Source organism: Mchenga conophoros, linkage group LG11 (genome assembly GCF_057382185.1).
Source record: "Mchenga conophoros isolate Kocher_MC1m ecotype Shallow Benthic linkage group LG11, M_conophoros_male_GT1.1, whole genome shotgun sequence".
NCBI classification, from domain to species: Eukaryota; Metazoa; Chordata; class Actinopteri; order Cichliformes; family Cichlidae; genus Mchenga; species Mchenga conophoros.
In genome coordinates this window covers 30,035,497-30,051,701 of record NC_140536.1, presented here as the reverse complement: position 1 = coordinate 30,051,701, position 16,205 = coordinate 30,035,497, and the positions used below count along the sequence as shown (strand labels likewise).

General features: G+C 43.2%; 1 protein-coding gene across 1 annotated transcript in view; it reads left to right on the top strand.

The window, feature by feature from the left end:
* Positions 1-211: 211 nt before the first annotated feature.
* LOC146564529 (uncharacterized) overlaps positions 212-16,205 on the top strand; it is a 27,334-nt gene continuing 11,340 nt past the window's right edge. Inside the window, exons 1-23 of the mRNA XM_085292398.1 lie at positions 212-391; positions 5,676-6,991; positions 7,723-8,001; positions 8,122-8,226; positions 8,342-8,460; positions 8,587-8,805; positions 8,980-9,067; positions 9,444-9,596; positions 10,025-10,122; positions 10,438-10,610; positions 10,712-10,831; positions 11,494-11,736; positions 11,948-12,082; positions 12,196-13,215; positions 13,495-13,638; positions 13,770-13,919; positions 14,040-14,273; positions 14,367-14,507; positions 14,626-14,799; positions 14,895-15,095; positions 15,190-15,348; positions 15,613-15,816; positions 15,903-16,091. Of these exons, the coding sequence (XP_085148524.1) occupies position 391; positions 5,676-6,991; positions 7,723-8,001; positions 8,122-8,226; positions 8,342-8,460; positions 8,587-8,805; positions 8,980-9,067; positions 9,444-9,596; positions 10,025-10,122; positions 10,438-10,610; positions 10,712-10,831; positions 11,494-11,736; positions 11,948-12,082; positions 12,196-13,215; positions 13,495-13,638; positions 13,770-13,919; positions 14,040-14,273; positions 14,367-14,507; positions 14,626-14,799; positions 14,895-15,095; positions 15,190-15,348; positions 15,613-15,816; positions 15,903-16,091 (5,665 nt within the window). The 5' untranslated portion in view covers positions 212-390. The remainder of the gene's footprint in view (positions 392-5,675; positions 6,992-7,722; positions 8,002-8,121; positions 8,227-8,341; positions 8,461-8,586; positions 8,806-8,979; positions 9,068-9,443; positions 9,597-10,024; positions 10,123-10,437; positions 10,611-10,711; positions 10,832-11,493; positions 11,737-11,947; positions 12,083-12,195; positions 13,216-13,494; positions 13,639-13,769; positions 13,920-14,039; positions 14,274-14,366; positions 14,508-14,625; positions 14,800-14,894; positions 15,096-15,189; positions 15,349-15,612; positions 15,817-15,902; positions 16,092-16,205) is intronic.

Below are 16,205 nucleotides of genomic sequence, written 5' to 3'. Positions count from 1 at the left end.
TTTACTTGGCAAACCCACATAGCCTTACTAAATTTCATTCATGAGCAATTTCTAAAACCATCTTAAATGTTCTAGACGTCATTATTATGCACCATTTTTATATTAAATCAGAATTTCTCTGGAGCTGGCCTCATCAGCCTTATATGAAAGTTGTGTGCATCGCCTCCGCCTTGGAATGGGTTTGTAAGCCACGCTGGTTGGTGCTCATTCGCTCAGCTGAAGTCCAAGCCTCGGCGTGAGACTCCACCCCTTTACGAGCATCGGACACCTTCAAGCACAACAAAGCATGTGTCGCTCAGCAGCATTGTTTCTCGTGTGAACCCGCGGAATATCGCATTTTTTTCTGTCCGTCTTTGCGCCATCCAGTCTCCTCCTTGATGCTGATCCCGGAGTAGGTAAGCCGCATTTCAGGCTCGCATGCGCCGGGGCTGTGGAGATGAGTTGGTGTGTGTTTGTTTTGTTGCACATTCGGCGCCATTTTCGTGCACAGATTGTTTAAATACCCCGGCATGTAGGTCCGACACAGCCCGTAACTGTTTCAGGGAAGGAGGGTGAAAAAGTTACATTTTAGATTATTTTAAACGTAATTGATCATTTATTATTATTATTATTATTATTAACGCGTAATTAATGAATTTGTTCCGCTTGAGGATTGTTTAGTTTAAAACAACCAAACAAAAAAAACACCTTTAGAAACGAACAGTAGTGTGGAGGCAGGGTGTGTTGTTGTTTAGTGTAAAATAAATAAATAAATGCACTGATCGCTCTGCTAAAAGAGGGCGCATTTAGACATTTCGGGAAAACCCACTTTGCAATTTTCCTTCTTTTTATTATAGTAATCCTGATATATTATGATTGAAAAAAATTGATAAACATAGATTATAACAAGAGAAAAAACATAGGTTTTCTATAAAACTGTTTTTTTGTTAATTTATTTTATTTCATTTATTTTTTTATTGTCTGACAGGTACATAAAGAGCTTTAAAAGTATTGACTGGGATGCCTGAGAATGGCCGCCCTGTTTAGGTCTCTTAAATCATACTTAAAATGTGTTATTGCTGATGATGCTCTTGTGTCTGTCTTCTCTGTTCAGATGTTCAGTTGTTGCTTGTTTGTTTATTTTTAATTGGTGCTGCTCTGCTTTGGATTTCATATTTTCTGCTCGCTTTTGCACCGTGAGGAGTGTATTAGGGGTTAAAAGATTCCCATCTTTACCACAGGGCTTCTTGTGCCTGTGTCTGTCTTGTTCCTGCCTGCGTACTTCGGAGCAACTCATCCAATAAGCCTCACCTCCATTGATGATACTGCTGAATATATATAGTCAGATAATCTTTTATGAAGCGCTGCAGATGTGACGTAGGGCGGATGAGGGAGAGTGTCGCGGATTGAACTAATGCAGCAGAACTGGCAAGTGCTGGCATGAGCAACAGAGGTAAACACGGAGGTTAAAAATAACAGATAAGACCGAGGGTCTCCTGCACTGCTGAATCAGCAGTGTTGTGGACACAGAGCTGCTGAAGTGATACGCAAAGATGTTTTTGGTCTTTCTGTGTGAGAGTGAGGTCATCCAGGTCCCAGAAGAGCTTGCTGATGTTAATCCTCTTTTGGGAGTTATGATGCATTCGAGCAGTTAGACTACTACTGTGTTGTATGAGCATTACCAAACAGGGAACAGACTCTGCATCCCTTAGAGCCATTTGCTCTTTCCTTCATGAGTTAGGACAGTGATTACGATTATTAAACACCAAGGAAAAAGTAAATTTAACATAACCTTTTCACAAATAATTCTAGGATCAAATTAGACATTTTTTTCACTTAATGACAGAAAACTGAGTAATGGCACAAAGCTGATTCTGAATCTTATAACGTGTCTGTATTTCTATGTCTCTGCAACATGGAAAGAAGCTTTCGTTCACAATGTACAGAAATATTATGACTCTAATCGGCGGCGGCTGAGGTAATGTTGGAAAAGGATTCGAAATTGCTTTCAGGGCAACCGCAGTAAATCAATCACGGTACTTCATTGTTTTCCCATGTCGGTTCATGTTACAGCATCACACTCACAGACACCATCTGTGTGTATTGATTGGTGTGGCACTGAGTTTGGGATAGGTTTACACTGATAGCCAGACTGAAATAAACCATTGGAAACCAACACCGTTTGTTCGACCGTCCTCCGGTTCACACGGGAGATTGTGGACCCAATCTTTGATTGCTACATTTCATTTGTTGTAGTCAGTCTATGCTTCCTGTCCATAATCCATAACTACACAGTAGCAATTTACATCCTGTGATCATTTAAGAAACGTGTTTATGAAAACTGTAAAGACGAAATATGGATATAAATCCCTGCCCGTGTGCTTGTATTCACAGTGTTGCTAGGCAGGCTTCTATGTTAACCGCACACGAATAGGTTAGCGAGGCACGTGTTGGCGTGTATGTTGTCATGTGTGCCTCTGTTTGCAAGGAGAGGTTAATGGGAGCCACCATGTGGCGGAGGGGCTGATATCTTGGTCTTCAGTTCATTTCTGTTGATTTTCAGCCAGGTAGGCGGGGCTCCACATAAAACCATGAATCAGCACAGCGGATCACCACTGTGCTTCTGCCAGCTTTTCTTTTTCCTTGCTCACGCACGCACGCACGCACACACACACACATACACACACATACAGATGCATGTAGGATGAGGAGCACAGAGCTGGCGAATCAGGGTGGAGGGCGACAGGGAGAGAGAGAGATCCTGTGGGCAGGTAGATGGAGATAATCTCACTTGGTCACTTGGGGGCTGATTAACTCTAAACTCCTTCTAATTCCTTAAGCCTACTGTCAGTGCCCAGGAAACATGCTTTCGTTGTCTTCTAGTATTTATACGTCGTTGCAGTTATTTTGGGAGCCGCGCTTATTTTAAGTCAGCGGTCAGTGCTGATAATGACGGAGCAGTGCACTCGTTCAGATTAAATCCATTTTCAAAAACTGGGCTTTAAGTGGAATTGAGTGTGCAGTTGCGATGGTGCACGCATGTATACACGTGTTGTGAACAGGAATAGATATGAGGTTGTCTGTAAAGGCCAACTAATGAGTCCCAGCTTCTTGCGCACACGTTGCTATTTATACACTTTACCTCCTCCTCCTCCTGCGTCTCTGCAAGCTCGTCTTCATTCAGCCCTCTGCTTTTATTTTATTACACATGCACACAGCGGTGCTGCTGCAGCGTCACTGGTAAACAGTGTGACGGTTTTAGTAGCGAGACAAATATATTTTCGGAGTGTGAGAATGATAAATAGAGCTTTGATCGTGTGGCTGGGTTAGCATCAGTTCAAGCAGTTATTCTAATAACTAATAACTAAGCATATGCAATTTTTCTTGTAAGTCAGGTTCACTCAATCATATCACCTATTTTCAGATTTTTAAATAACCTTCAGATGAATTAAGAGCATAATAAACTCTAAATCACATCCTCTTTTGACTCCAGTTCTGTTCACACCTGATCCAGCAGCTCACTTATGCTGGAGGGTGGCCTGCTTCATCTATAATTTAGCTCATTAGAGACACTAATTATATGGTATTGAGGGCAGTTTTATCCCTCTCGGTGCAGCAACATTTCATCCATGTGTAAGAGGAGGAGATATTAGTCACGTTGCTAGAAATTAACTGTGAGTTGAGATCCTGTGGCGTGACGGTCGCCGTCTCAATTGGTCAGGATGCAGGTTGGGCCTGCTCAGCTGGGTGACAGCAGAGATGTTAGATAGGCAACACAAAATGGAGGAGGCAGCAGACACAAGCTCAGCTGGTCCATTAGGAGCATGTCTGCTTTCTGACAATCAGAATTGAGATGACAGAGCACTAAAAGACCCAAAGGAGACTGTGAGCATTGATGCATACCACTATCTGTGTGTGTATGTGCATATGTGTGTGTGTGTGGTGACCTAGGGAATAGGCCTACGGGGGGGGGGGTCTTATGGGGGGGGAAGGGTAGGCAGGATTAGTTATAGTGTTCAGCCCAGTTATTGGTCACTGGACACAAACAATGGGAGGGCTAAAGAGGATTTGTTCTTATGTGTACCCCCCTCCTCCTCTCCCGCTGTCCTGTAGTGCCAGTGGGAAGTGCACGGTATAGAGGTCCAGGCTGCACCCAACGGGGGCGGCCCCGTGCATCTGGAAGATTGGCCCGTCTGCCCGTCTAGCGTTTTCCCATCCCCCACCCCTCCCCCAGCCCAGGGTGGGACTTGAACTACATATGGACGAGACAAAAACACAGCCACATTCGTCACCAGTCAGACGAGACCTAGTTCAGGGGAGCGTGCACATCGGCACAGTCGAAATAAGGAGCTGATCTGCGATGCGAGTGGCTGTAACTTGCTTAAGCGAGGTGTTGTGCCATTGCACAATACCTGCAGTTTTTTTTAGTCCCTGTGTGATTTAATCAGCTGGTTAGAAGTTTCTAAATATACCAGATCTGTCCTCACACTGCCACCGCAGAGGATCAAAGTTGTGTTCATTAAAGGGCCCAAGTACTGGGACTGCGAGTCACATCATTTTGATTGTAATAACACGGGCAGGTATGCTCGCTCTGTTACATACTGACAGAAGTCAGCCTCACCTTAACCGAGTGAGGTTGAAAAGTACAAGAGGTAAAATGAGATGGACGTGAAACCACTAAGAAATATTTTTTTAAATCTCGATGTGTTAAACTATTTGAAATTGTGTGAGTAATCAGGTGGCTTATTTACTCATTACTAGCAGACATATACAATAACAATACTGTGCAGAGCAAAATGTGACTGAAGTAAGAGTTAATTTATTGACCTGCAATTTTAGACATTAGGAATGACTTTTAAAAAACTTTATAAGCTTTTTATTGGTTTATTTATGTCTTTATTGTCATATTGTTCTAGTGCCTTAGATGACCTAAGCATGAGGGGCGTGTGTGATTTGAAGAGCCAGGCATGCCCAATGTAGACAGTGCTAATAGGCAAATCCAGAGCAGAATGCCTCCTTTGTGTCAGTGAGCTTTAATGAGCCTGTTGTGAGATCTCTGTGCAGACAGAGAAACACTCTGCAACAAGGAGGACCATTGTGCGATGAAATGATGTTTGTGCATGTGTGAATACGTGCGTGTGTTTGAGTCACGGCGCAGTCTGTAGGTGGCAGTTGGCTCCATGTTTCCTGGAATATTAATAAATAATAGGCACTCTTAAGGAGTAGGCAGCTAACGATACACTGAAGCAATAATGAAAATTACAGTGAAAAATAGCTTATTGTTAATTAAGAGTGTAAGCCAAAATGCAGAATATTTAAGAGAAAATAAGCAGGAACGGGTAGAAATAATCCTGTTTGTGTCATAAAATAAAACATTATCTGTTCCGCTGGCAATCTGAGCCGAGGGCGATGACTGAAAGGCAGATTAGATAGAGCTTAAAACAGGAAATAATCCACAGATTTTAGTAAATTTTGTGTAGCTGATGTGATAGTTGCTGTCTTGATTAAAAAGTCACTAGTTTTACCTGTAAAATGTCAAAAAATGGTTTAAAAATGTCCTAAAATTTATTTAAAAAAAACTTTTGTTCCAAAACTGCGTATGTGTAAATGAAGTGTTAAGTTAACCTGGTTTGTTGGACACCATCAATGCTGTGACCTTTCTTCATCTATGACTCCCTTCTGTTTCACCTTCGCAGTGGCTACCATGACAACAGAGGCAACTGCCGTGACTGAGGCAGACACTGAGGGCAAGCAGAAGACCAGTAGTGCTGAGCCCGAACCAGAGAACAAGCAGAAGGCAGAGGCGGCTACATCTGACCCAGAGGGAGAGCAGTCGAGCACAAAGGCCCAGGAACAGGTCACTGAGCCTGGGCCTGCCGAAGCAGCGACCTCCCCTGAGGAGGAGCAGCTAAAGCCTCGTACCAGAACCTCTGCTGGCAAAGGCCTTTCTCGTCTCTTCTCCTCTTTCCTCAAGCGCCGATCGCAGTGCTCAGAGGAAGAGGTGTTTGAGGCAGAAAAAGCCAAAGACGAAAAGGCAGACAAAGAGGAAAAAGTAGATAAGAAAGAAGAGGAGAAGGTGGAAGAAGGGAAAAGTCAAGACAAGGAGGCCAAAGCAGAGGAGGAAAAACCAGAGGTGAAAGAAGTGAAAAAGAAAGATGACAAAGCAGAACCTAAAGAAGAGAAAAAGAACGTGGAAGAAAAAGTAGAGAAGAAAGGTAGCAAAAAGAAAAAGAAAGAGGCCAAGAAAAAAGCAGAAGAAAAGGATGAAGAGAAAGTAAAAAAGGAGGAGACAAAAAAGGGGGAGGAAAAGTTGGTGAAAAAAGAGGAGCAAAACGAGGAAGGGACAACACAGCAGACTGTAGAAAAGGAGGAAAAGCAAGTGGAGAAAAAGGAAGAGAAAAAGAAGGAAACTGCTGAGGTCAAAGGCAAGGCGGCAGACGCTGGAAAGAAGGAGGAAGAAAAGGTTGACAAGAAGGTGGCAAAGAAAAAAGAAAAAGAAGAGAAATTAAAGAAGAAAGAGGAGGAGAAAGCAAAAAGGAAAGCAGAGGAAGAAGAGAGGATAAAAAAGAGGGAAGAGGAAAAAGCAAAGAAGAAAGAAGAAGAAAAAGCCAGAGAAGCCGAGAGAGCGAAGAAGAAAGAGGAGGAAAAAGCTAAGAAGAAAGAAGAGGAAAAAACGAAAGAGGAAAAAGCAAAAACAAAAGAAGAGGAAAAACCAAAAGAGGAGTTGAAGAAAAAAGAAGACGAAAAGGTGAAAGAAGAAGCAAAGAAGAAAGAGAAAGAAGGGGAGGAAGCAAAGCCGGAAGAAAAGGAGGAAAAAGAAGAGAACAAAGAGAAGAAAAAAGACAAGGGAAAGAGCAAAGGAAAGAAAGAGGAGAAGGAAGTGAAGGAAGTGAAAGAACCAAGTGAGGAGCAGGTGAAAGCACCGATTGCTGCTCCCGAGCCCGAGCTTAAAACTGAGCCAGATATTGAACAGGCTGCTGATCAGCACTCTATAAGCAGCACAGAGGCGCAGGTGAGTCCTAACAATCTCACATTTAGAGTACTTGTTCTAAGATTCGCTGTGATTAAGATGAAAGTAGAACCAGTAGGCAGTTGGCTTAAATTAGCATGATCACTGGAAATGTAAAGATATGGCAGCCTCTCCTAAACAGACCTCCAAAACTTACGGGTCAAACAATATATTTTGCCTGTATATTTCTACCAAAAAACAAAGCTAACACTAAAAACAGACCGTATTTATTTGGAGTAATGTGCAGTTCTATTTTTAAGCTGACTGCCGTGATTTCAGACTGTTTGCAATGTCCTTGTGATAACAAGATCCCAGGAAGCCTGACCTTGATGGAAAAGAGGTATTACAGACTTTCAGAGGTGCTGTAGACCGACTCCAGACGGATTTATCTAACTCCTCTAACTGTATTTTCTAAAACAAGGGCTAAAAAAGAACATCACTGCAGACAAAGGTTATAAAAAAAGCACTTCAGGCTGCTGATTGGGTTTTGCTTTCTAATGAATTTTTTATGTGGACAGCTTGCTCAGTGAGCATCACTGTGCTCACTTGGGCTTAAAGGCTGGTCTGAAACAAAGATGACCCATGCTGGTTTGAACTAACGCTAGTATCAACCGCTCGGGTTCATCCTGGGTTATTTGAGTACTACCTTAGTATGGTGCTCTGTATAATGTCTCCCACTTTCTCTTTCATCTTTGTAACACACTTTGGCAATTGTCTGGTTTTGACTATTTTAGCCAGCCCAAGAGGAACACAAGGAAGAGGCTATGATAAAAGAGCCTGAAGCAGTGGAAGAAGTGAAACAGGAGGACACGGAGAAAATAGAGGAAGAACCAGCAGAAAAGGAAGAGCCAATCAAAGAAGAGGAAAAGGAACAAAAGCAGGCAAAGAAAGAGAAGCCTGCAAAAGAAAAGACAGAAAAGAAGACTGAAGAGGTTAAAGGCTCTAAACGTCAGAAGACCATGCAGTGCAAAGTCACCCTGCTGGACGACGCTCAGTTTGAGTGTGAACTTGATGTAAGCAAACCCTCCCAAAATGCACCACTGTTGCGTTTGCTTTTCTGTGATGATAAACATGGAAACTGAAGAGTTTCTCTTGCCGTGTGTCCCATGTCTGCGTTTCTCTTTCTCATTTAGAAACATGCTAAAGGCCAAGAACTTCTTACAAAGGTGTGTGACCATGTTAACCTCCTGGAGAAAGACTACTTTGGCCTGGCTCACTGGGAAACCCCAACCAGCAAGGTAGGATGGTTTTACCCTTCTGTAGTGTTAATTACTTGGAGCATAACTGGATGTTATGAATGACAGTGCAAAAAAAAGTGAGCAAATTTTCTTGCATTTCTTCCGTTTTGCTCAGACATGGTTGGAACCCACCAAAGAGATACGGAAACAGGTCCCAGGTGCTGTCTATGAGTTTACATTCAACGTCAAGTTCTACCCTCCTGATCCAGCTCAGCTTACTGAAGACCTAACCAGGTGAGCAAGCATCAGCTTGGAGGAATGGATCAACATGAGGCAATAGGGAGCTTTTGCACTGCATTTATTCAACCCAGGATAAATGTTCATAGACTCAATTCCTTAATCGTTTCACACCTTTTCCAGGTACTTTCTGTGTCTCCAGCTGAGAAAGGACATTATGCTTGGTGTTCTTCCCTGTTCCTTTGTCACACTGTCCCTGCTGGGCTCCTACACAGCCCAGTCAGAACTCGGAGAGTATGACCCCGAGCTCCATGGAACAGACTACGTTAAAGATTTGAACCTGGCCCCCGGACAGAGCAAAGAGCTGGAGGAAAAAGTGATGGATCTGCACCGCACATACAGGTCATTAAGGAGTTGTCTAGACACGCCCTTTTCACAGTGTTCATTTAAGCCCAGTGTGCATACATTGAAGGAACCTAATTCATTTTCGAAGCTGCTTGAAGATGATTGAGCCTCAAAAATGATTCTGACAGTAAAATACGTCTTTGAATTAAACGTTATCGTGTGTGCCTCCAGATCAATGAGTCCAGCCCAGGCAGACCTGCTGTTTCTGGAAAATGCCAAGAAGCTCGCCATGTATGGAGTTGACCTGCACCAAGCCAAGGTATGTTTATTTTTATTTTTAAAATTATTTTACTGGTTTGGATGAATGGTTTGCTTCTTAACACGTGGTCCAGTCTTTTTCATAGAAGCATGTCACGAGTATGTATGCATGTATTGATTTTTATTCGATTTTAAAATGCTCTTTTTACAATAGCATCATTGTATTGCAGCAGTAGCATCCATATTTAATTACAAAATTGATGTCATCCCCCTTTGGAAAAAAAAAAAGAGAGATTAATAACATCCTAAACTCCATGACCTCAAACAGCATTCGTGTTTCGTGAGAAAGTCTGCCCCCCGGTGACTGATTATTGCAAGAGCAGGCTGGCGGTGTTTGGTCAGGGCTGTAAATGTTCCGTGGTGTTTCTTGCATGCAGGATCTGGACGGTGTTGATATAATGCTGGGCGTTTGCTCCAGTGGTCTGATGGTTTACAAAGACAAGCTGAGGATCAACCGTTTCCCTTGGCCCAAAGTGCTCAAGATCTCATACAAACGGAGCAGCTTTTTTATCAAAATCAGGCCGTCAGAGGTAAATCTCACTTTACATAGTCTGTATGTTTGACCTGTATTGATTTTTGTATTGTTCTATACAGATCCAATTTCCATAGATTTCCTCTGAGCTTAGCTTTGAAAAATGTAAAGAACTGATTTCTTTTAATAACCAATAGATTGTGTGTGGGGGGTTTACTCTAACCCCCTAGACTTATTTATTATTTCTCAGCAGAAGTGGCTGGTATAAAATGTAATAGTACTGTTAGTTTATATTGCTATTGGTTTTCTTATACACATAAATGTAACTGTACGACTGAGCCAACTGATTGCAAGAATGATAAGATACATCCAGCTTTTCAGATGTCTTTCAGTTTCTTTCACTATTTAAAGAAAACTGTGTTTCACAATTGCAGAATAATGTCGCTATGGAGTCATTGAATTTGACTTTTCTTTCTTTGCTTTTAGCAAGAGCAGTATGAAAGCACCATTGGTTTCAAGCTGCCCAACTACAAAGCCTCAAAGAAGCTGTGGAAAGTTTGTGTTGAACATCATACCTTCTTCAGGTAACAACGCTTTGATTCTGAGTGACACTTAGGTCCTCCCTATCCACTTGTTAATTGGCTAACTCCTCACTCCACCTTAAGCCCTGTATTGGCACCACAGCAGTTTTAACCACAGAGGAAAAGCTGAACACTCTTAAAGCTTTTGTCTGTTTAATGAGATAAATCCAAACATGTTGCTAATCTTTTTACATAACACGAATCCTTTTTTTTTTTTTAAAGAAGACAGTGCAGGGTTTATAATTTTGAATCCACAGTGTTCATGTAATGGTCAAATAATGTGTAGATTAAAATGTAATTCTTATATCTCTTGCTCAGGGTTTCAACAGTGGAGCCGCCCTCTTCACGTCGCTTCCTCGCCTTGGGCTCTAAGTTCCGGTACAGCGGTCGTACTCAGGCCCAGACCCGCCAGGCGAGCTCCATGATCGACCGGCCGGCACCTCGCTTCACACGATCTGCAAGCAAGAGGCTGTCTCGCAACCTAGATGGAGGTATGCGTGAGTGTATGTTGTCACACCTGTGTGTGTGTGTGTGTGTGTCCTGCAATAAACCACAGGTCCAATAAGGTGCCCTCTGACTTCTTTTGCTATAGAACCTGGAGATGAAACTCTCCAGTTTCTGCAGGTAGTCTCGGCATCAGCCAGGACTCAGGTTGATGATTGGTCACTGCTGATGGTATCTGAAAGACCCCAGCCTTCTTCCGAATTCACAGGTACTTCGAAGTGTGTGAAGTGATGCCTTTTGGCATACCTTCTACTCGCAGATTGCTTTGTAGGATCTAACAGCCTTTTTGCATCATTTTTCCATTCATCTTTGCTTCCATACCTGCAAAACTGTTGCTGTTCAGCACAGTTAGCTTGTCTGGAAAGTGACCTATTCTGATACATGAGATGGGACACGTACCCTGTACTTTCCCCGGTGTGACTCCACAGTATTGTTGGTTACTGAAATCTGAAAGAAATTAAATAAATTTCCTCACAAATGTAACTCTAAACAGGTATTTCCAGTCTTGAGGCTCTTGTTCCTCTTTTTTTTCATTTCATAACTTTGCACTTAACGTGTGTTGCACAACCGCTTTCATTTGCTTATTTTCATTTGCCTTTATGCTTGAATTTTTGACTGACTGACCTCCCTCATCACTGCCCCAGTGCCCATCATTGTAACGGGTTCCATCTGGAGCCTGTTTGTGTTCCAAAGTGCAAAAGGCATCTTTCATTCATCTTTATACTAACTTCGCTTTACTGGACTCACAGAAGTCTGGCACAAAAGCTTGAAATCTTGCTTGCTTGAAGCGCTGTGCAGCATTCACAGCCGCTCGTCATCTCTGCAGCAAAACCATTACATAACTGGCATCACCTCGTCATGTCTTCACAGCCGGAAGGGAGTTTGAGCAGAATTTCACTCAGTCCTGGGAGGAGGAGGAGGGGCGTACTGTTGGCACGGAGACTGGGACTGCTGGTCCTCAAACCATTATCCAGACAGTCAGTCAGCCATGGCTGGATCTGGCGAGCGATGACGATCACCAGCAGAGGAGAACGGAAGATGAATGGTTTATTCTTCTGGATCATCAGCCTCATATTCCATTTATCTCACCCTTTGATTTTGTTGAAGAGCCAGGTATCTACCTTTATAGTGCATGGGTAGCGTCAAATATCGCAAATTTAACATGCACTTCATTCATGTTGCCACCATACTATATGCACACGGCACTACTCAGTAAGAAACCAGGCGCGTGGCTCCACGTGGCCTTCTCGTTTCAGCTGGTTGAAGTTTGTTGTTGTTTGATCACCTGATACAAAAAATGTTGCACCTTGTTTTTTGATGTCAGCTGAAACTAGCTTGGCAAAAACGAGCTCTATGGACCACCAACTGGAACCAGTGGTGATAAAACAGGATGACTGGTTCCTGTACTTTGACCGTCTGCTCAGCGTGTCTCCCTCTGAGCATTTTGAAAAACTTCAACGTGAGTTTCTTTGTCTGGCTTTCTGCAAAAACCTTCACACTTTTTTGAGTAAAAAATGGTAAAAAAAACAATTAATTGCAGCACTTAAATGGTTTGTTGTATCACTCTTCCAGTCTCTACCACGGAGGGGGAGGAGGAGGAGCAGGTCATAAGCGTGAAAGAACAGCAAATGATCACTGAGGAAATGATTGGGAGGATGCGGGAAACAGTGATGTTGGTGGATGCATTTACAGAGAAGGAAATTTTGGAAGGAAGATTGAGGGACGTGAGGGATCTTGAGGAAAGGCTACAAGAAATTGATGAAATTGCAGGGAGAATTCAGCATGCAGTAGAGGAAGAACTGGGGGAGGAAGAGGTAGAAAAGCTAAAACAAGAAGAGAGAGACATGGAGCAGAAACAGTTGATCCAAGCCAAAGGTGTAACAGAAATGGTGGTGAGGAAATCTGTGAGGAGAAGAGTTATAAAAGAGGGTGAAGAAGGCGAAGTGGACGAATTGGAAGAACAAATAAAAGAGGTGTTTTTAAAGGACTTGTTGCCTGAGGAGGAAGACATCATGGTGAAGCGGGAGAGCGAAAAACAAGTGGGCAAGAAAGTGGTAGAAGCGTTAAGGGAAGGAGAGAGCAATTTGGAGCAGAGACAGTCAATCCAATCCAGGGTTATAACGGACATGGTGGTGAGGAAATCTGTGCGGAGAATAGATATAAGTGAGGGTGAAGTGGATGACTTGGAAGAACAAATAAAACGGGTGAAGTGGGAGGGTGAAGAAGACACAGACGATAGCTTTAGAGAGAAACTGCGTGAAATGGAACAGGAGTGGCAAGATGCAGACGTCGCCGGCTCTGCTGCTGTAGCAGGATACAAGAAGGTTCAGCATAGGACTGAGAAGATAGTGACTATTGTACAAGAGAGGGGGCAGCAGCAGGAAGGCATGGAAGACGTGCAGGGACAGTCTAGTGTTGCATCAGAGGAGATGTTAGAAAGACAGGAACTGTGGCGTAAGACAGAAGTGGTGGAGGAGAGGCCACATAGGGAGGTTCCAGAGAGGTCAGAAGGTCTGTCTCAGGCGAGAGTTGATGATGTTTGGTTCATACTTTTAGATCAGCCTCCACACAAAGCTGGTTTCAAAACACCAGGTAAAGTATGCTAATCCCTCTGATATTCTAATATCATCAAAACCATAAAGACATACATGTCCGGAAGCACTAGCATTATATTAACCAAACCGGCTTTCGTTTTGCTCTTTTCTTTTGCTTTGATTTCTGCAGTGAGGTGTAAGATATACTTGACTTTAGATTTTCATACGGCCTATGTATTTTTTAAAGAGAGAATAACCACCACTGTCCAGCTTCTCTTCCAGCTGGGCATTTGTTTTCCGTCGCGCTCAAATATTCTGTCTTCACTTTCCTACATAGTTGCCGATGTGGAACGTGTTCAAGTGGACAAGGGTGGTCATTTCAACCCCGAGAAAGAAAAACCACATATCAGCGTTGAACGGGTTGATGACTGGTTTGTGTTGCTGGATTTTATTCCCCGACAAAAGCTTTTTGGGCCATCAGGTACTGCTCGGTCTTGTTTTTGTTTTGTTTTTTGAAACTTCCTTGTGCTTTATTTTGTCCTTACTCGCTCATGAAAGAATTGCATGTTAATGCTGGCGATTAAAGATGCCTCTCCTGACTCTGCTTACCAGTTACTCACATGGAAGAGAGGAAAGAAATAGCAATCGAAGACGGATCGAGATATATAGGAGAAAAGCTACAACACCAAGTGTCAGACAAAGTTGATGATTGGTTTGTGTTACTGGATGTTTTTTCAAGACAAACGTCACACGCACCACCAGGTATTCATAAAAGTCCCCTGTGCTGGCTCACAGCTTTAGCAGAACCAATTATTCTAAGCACTGCAGGTACTCTTATTTTCAAAGTCCCTGAGCTTTTTCCTCTTTTTTTTTTTTACTAAGTCACCTTTTCAGAGCGAATTGCTGCTCACCCAGAGGAACGTGCCTCTCTGATTGAAGTAACAGCTCTTGAGCAGAGAGAAAGAAGAGTTGACATTTTGGTTGAAGGTGCTGACGCAAAACAAATGCTGCCAGAAAGGGAGGGGGTAGCACTTCTACAGGATGTGAAAGAGCGAGAAGATGACTGGTTTGTGCTGCTGGATGTTCCCATTAGGCAGCCCTCATTTGTGGCACCAGGTAGAGCAGATTTTCCGCTGCGCTCCTGCTGTTTCTTCATTCACTTTTTGCCTCAAGTGTCATACAGCGAGTTTTCCGTTTCTTTGTTGGTAGCTTCCATGGCTGAGTATGTTGAGGTTTACACCAGAGAGAGTGTTTCTGCCTTGACTGAAGCAGAGGCTGTTGATTCCAGGCGGGAGCTTGTAGTTGAGGATGCTGCTGTGGAGAAAGTGGAAGCAGTGGCTCCCAAGCAAGGTATTCCAGATGTCCCTATAAGTATCTGCAGCTCACAAATGTGCTTTTATAAGATCAACAAAAGATTTATCTTGTGCTTCATAGTAGCCGGTGTTGAAATCAAAATTTTGTTTTGCAGTTTCTATGTCGATGCAGACTAAAATCTATCCAGATGTTTCAACTGAAGTGAAAAGTATAGAGCAGAGATTGCTTCAGATTGACCAGGTTACACCACAGCCTCCCCAGCCAGAGAGAGAGGATGACTGGTTTGCTCTGTTTGGTACTGCACGTGATGAAGTCATGATACCAACAGGTATTACAGTAAATTCAGACTGAAACATAATATTCTAAGAGGACTATGGTGGTCATAGCAGTATCACTCAACGCCTTTGACTCTGTCTGTGCCAGTGACTCCAGCTCAGATCGGTCCAGAAATGAAGACTTTTGAGGTTGAGGTGACCGAAAAATGGAAGAAGACAGTAATTGGTGCGGACAGCGGGCAAGACAGGACAAGTGTGTCTGAAATTAGAGCGAGCCAAATTGCCTCCCTCTCTGAGAGAGAAGCTGATTGGTTTGTCCTGTTTGAAAAGCCTGTGGTCGTACAACCAGGTAGATTTCTACGCCGAATGGGTGCTGTGTGAAGCTGTGCGCAAAAAGTTTGCATCAGATGTATTTACGTTTATGTTTGTGTTTGTTGCTGTAGTCAAACCTATTATTGATCTAGTGGCAACCACTGAAGCAAGAGTGAAGATCGTGGAAGGTGTGAGGCCACCTGTGGAGATGGTGAAGATTGAAATGGCAAGAGCAGGAAAAGTGGACGATGATTGGTTTGTGCTGCTGGATGTAGCAGCAAAAGCACCAGGTATTCTGCTGCTTGTATGGCCATGCGGCTTTGCTATGAGATGCTATCAGACTGAATAACATGGCAACTGTGCTCGACTTCTATTATGTTGTACTAGGAGCACATTATAAACGAATACAGAAATACTGCACCAGCCTTAGTTATATTGTGTTTGTATGGTGGTGCAGTATGTCAGGGGAAAATGCTCATTTAAGATATTTAGGTAGAGGGAATATTTAACTTCATGCAGATCTCATTTTAGGTTTTTTTTCTGTACTCTGTCAGCGGCTGGGGTGGAACGCATCCATATATATCCTGATGTAAGACCTGCTAAAGAGCTTACACTCACAGAGCAGACAGCACAGCAGACAATTACAGTAGTGGAGAGAATACGGCAGCAGCAGCAGGATGTGGTGCAGCCACGTCCAGCAGTGAGAGAGGTGGAAGATGATTGGTTTACTCTTCTGGATAAGTCCCTTAAGAAATCAGGTATAATCCCAAAGAGCTTGGTATGCCAATACATACGAAACATTTCTCGCTGAGGTGAGTAACACCTGGTTGTGTGTTTGTATTAGCCGCTGTCTCGGAGCGCGAGCAGCTCCCAGCACAGGTCACAGTTCCTGCTCCTGCCGCGGCCACGAAAAAGATTACGATTTCTGAGACGAGACCGGGGTTTGAGAAACGGATCCTGGAAGAAAGACCCTCGCAAACACGTGTCAGTGATAATTGGTTTGTTCTACTCGAGGGTGACCTCAAAGCGTCAGGTATTTTTTTCCTTGTGTGGAGTTTTTTCGTTTTGTGTGTGGCTAAAAAAAACCTCACACGGTCATGCCTTGTTTGCTTCATAAAAACACTCATTTCTAACAGCTGCTACCTCT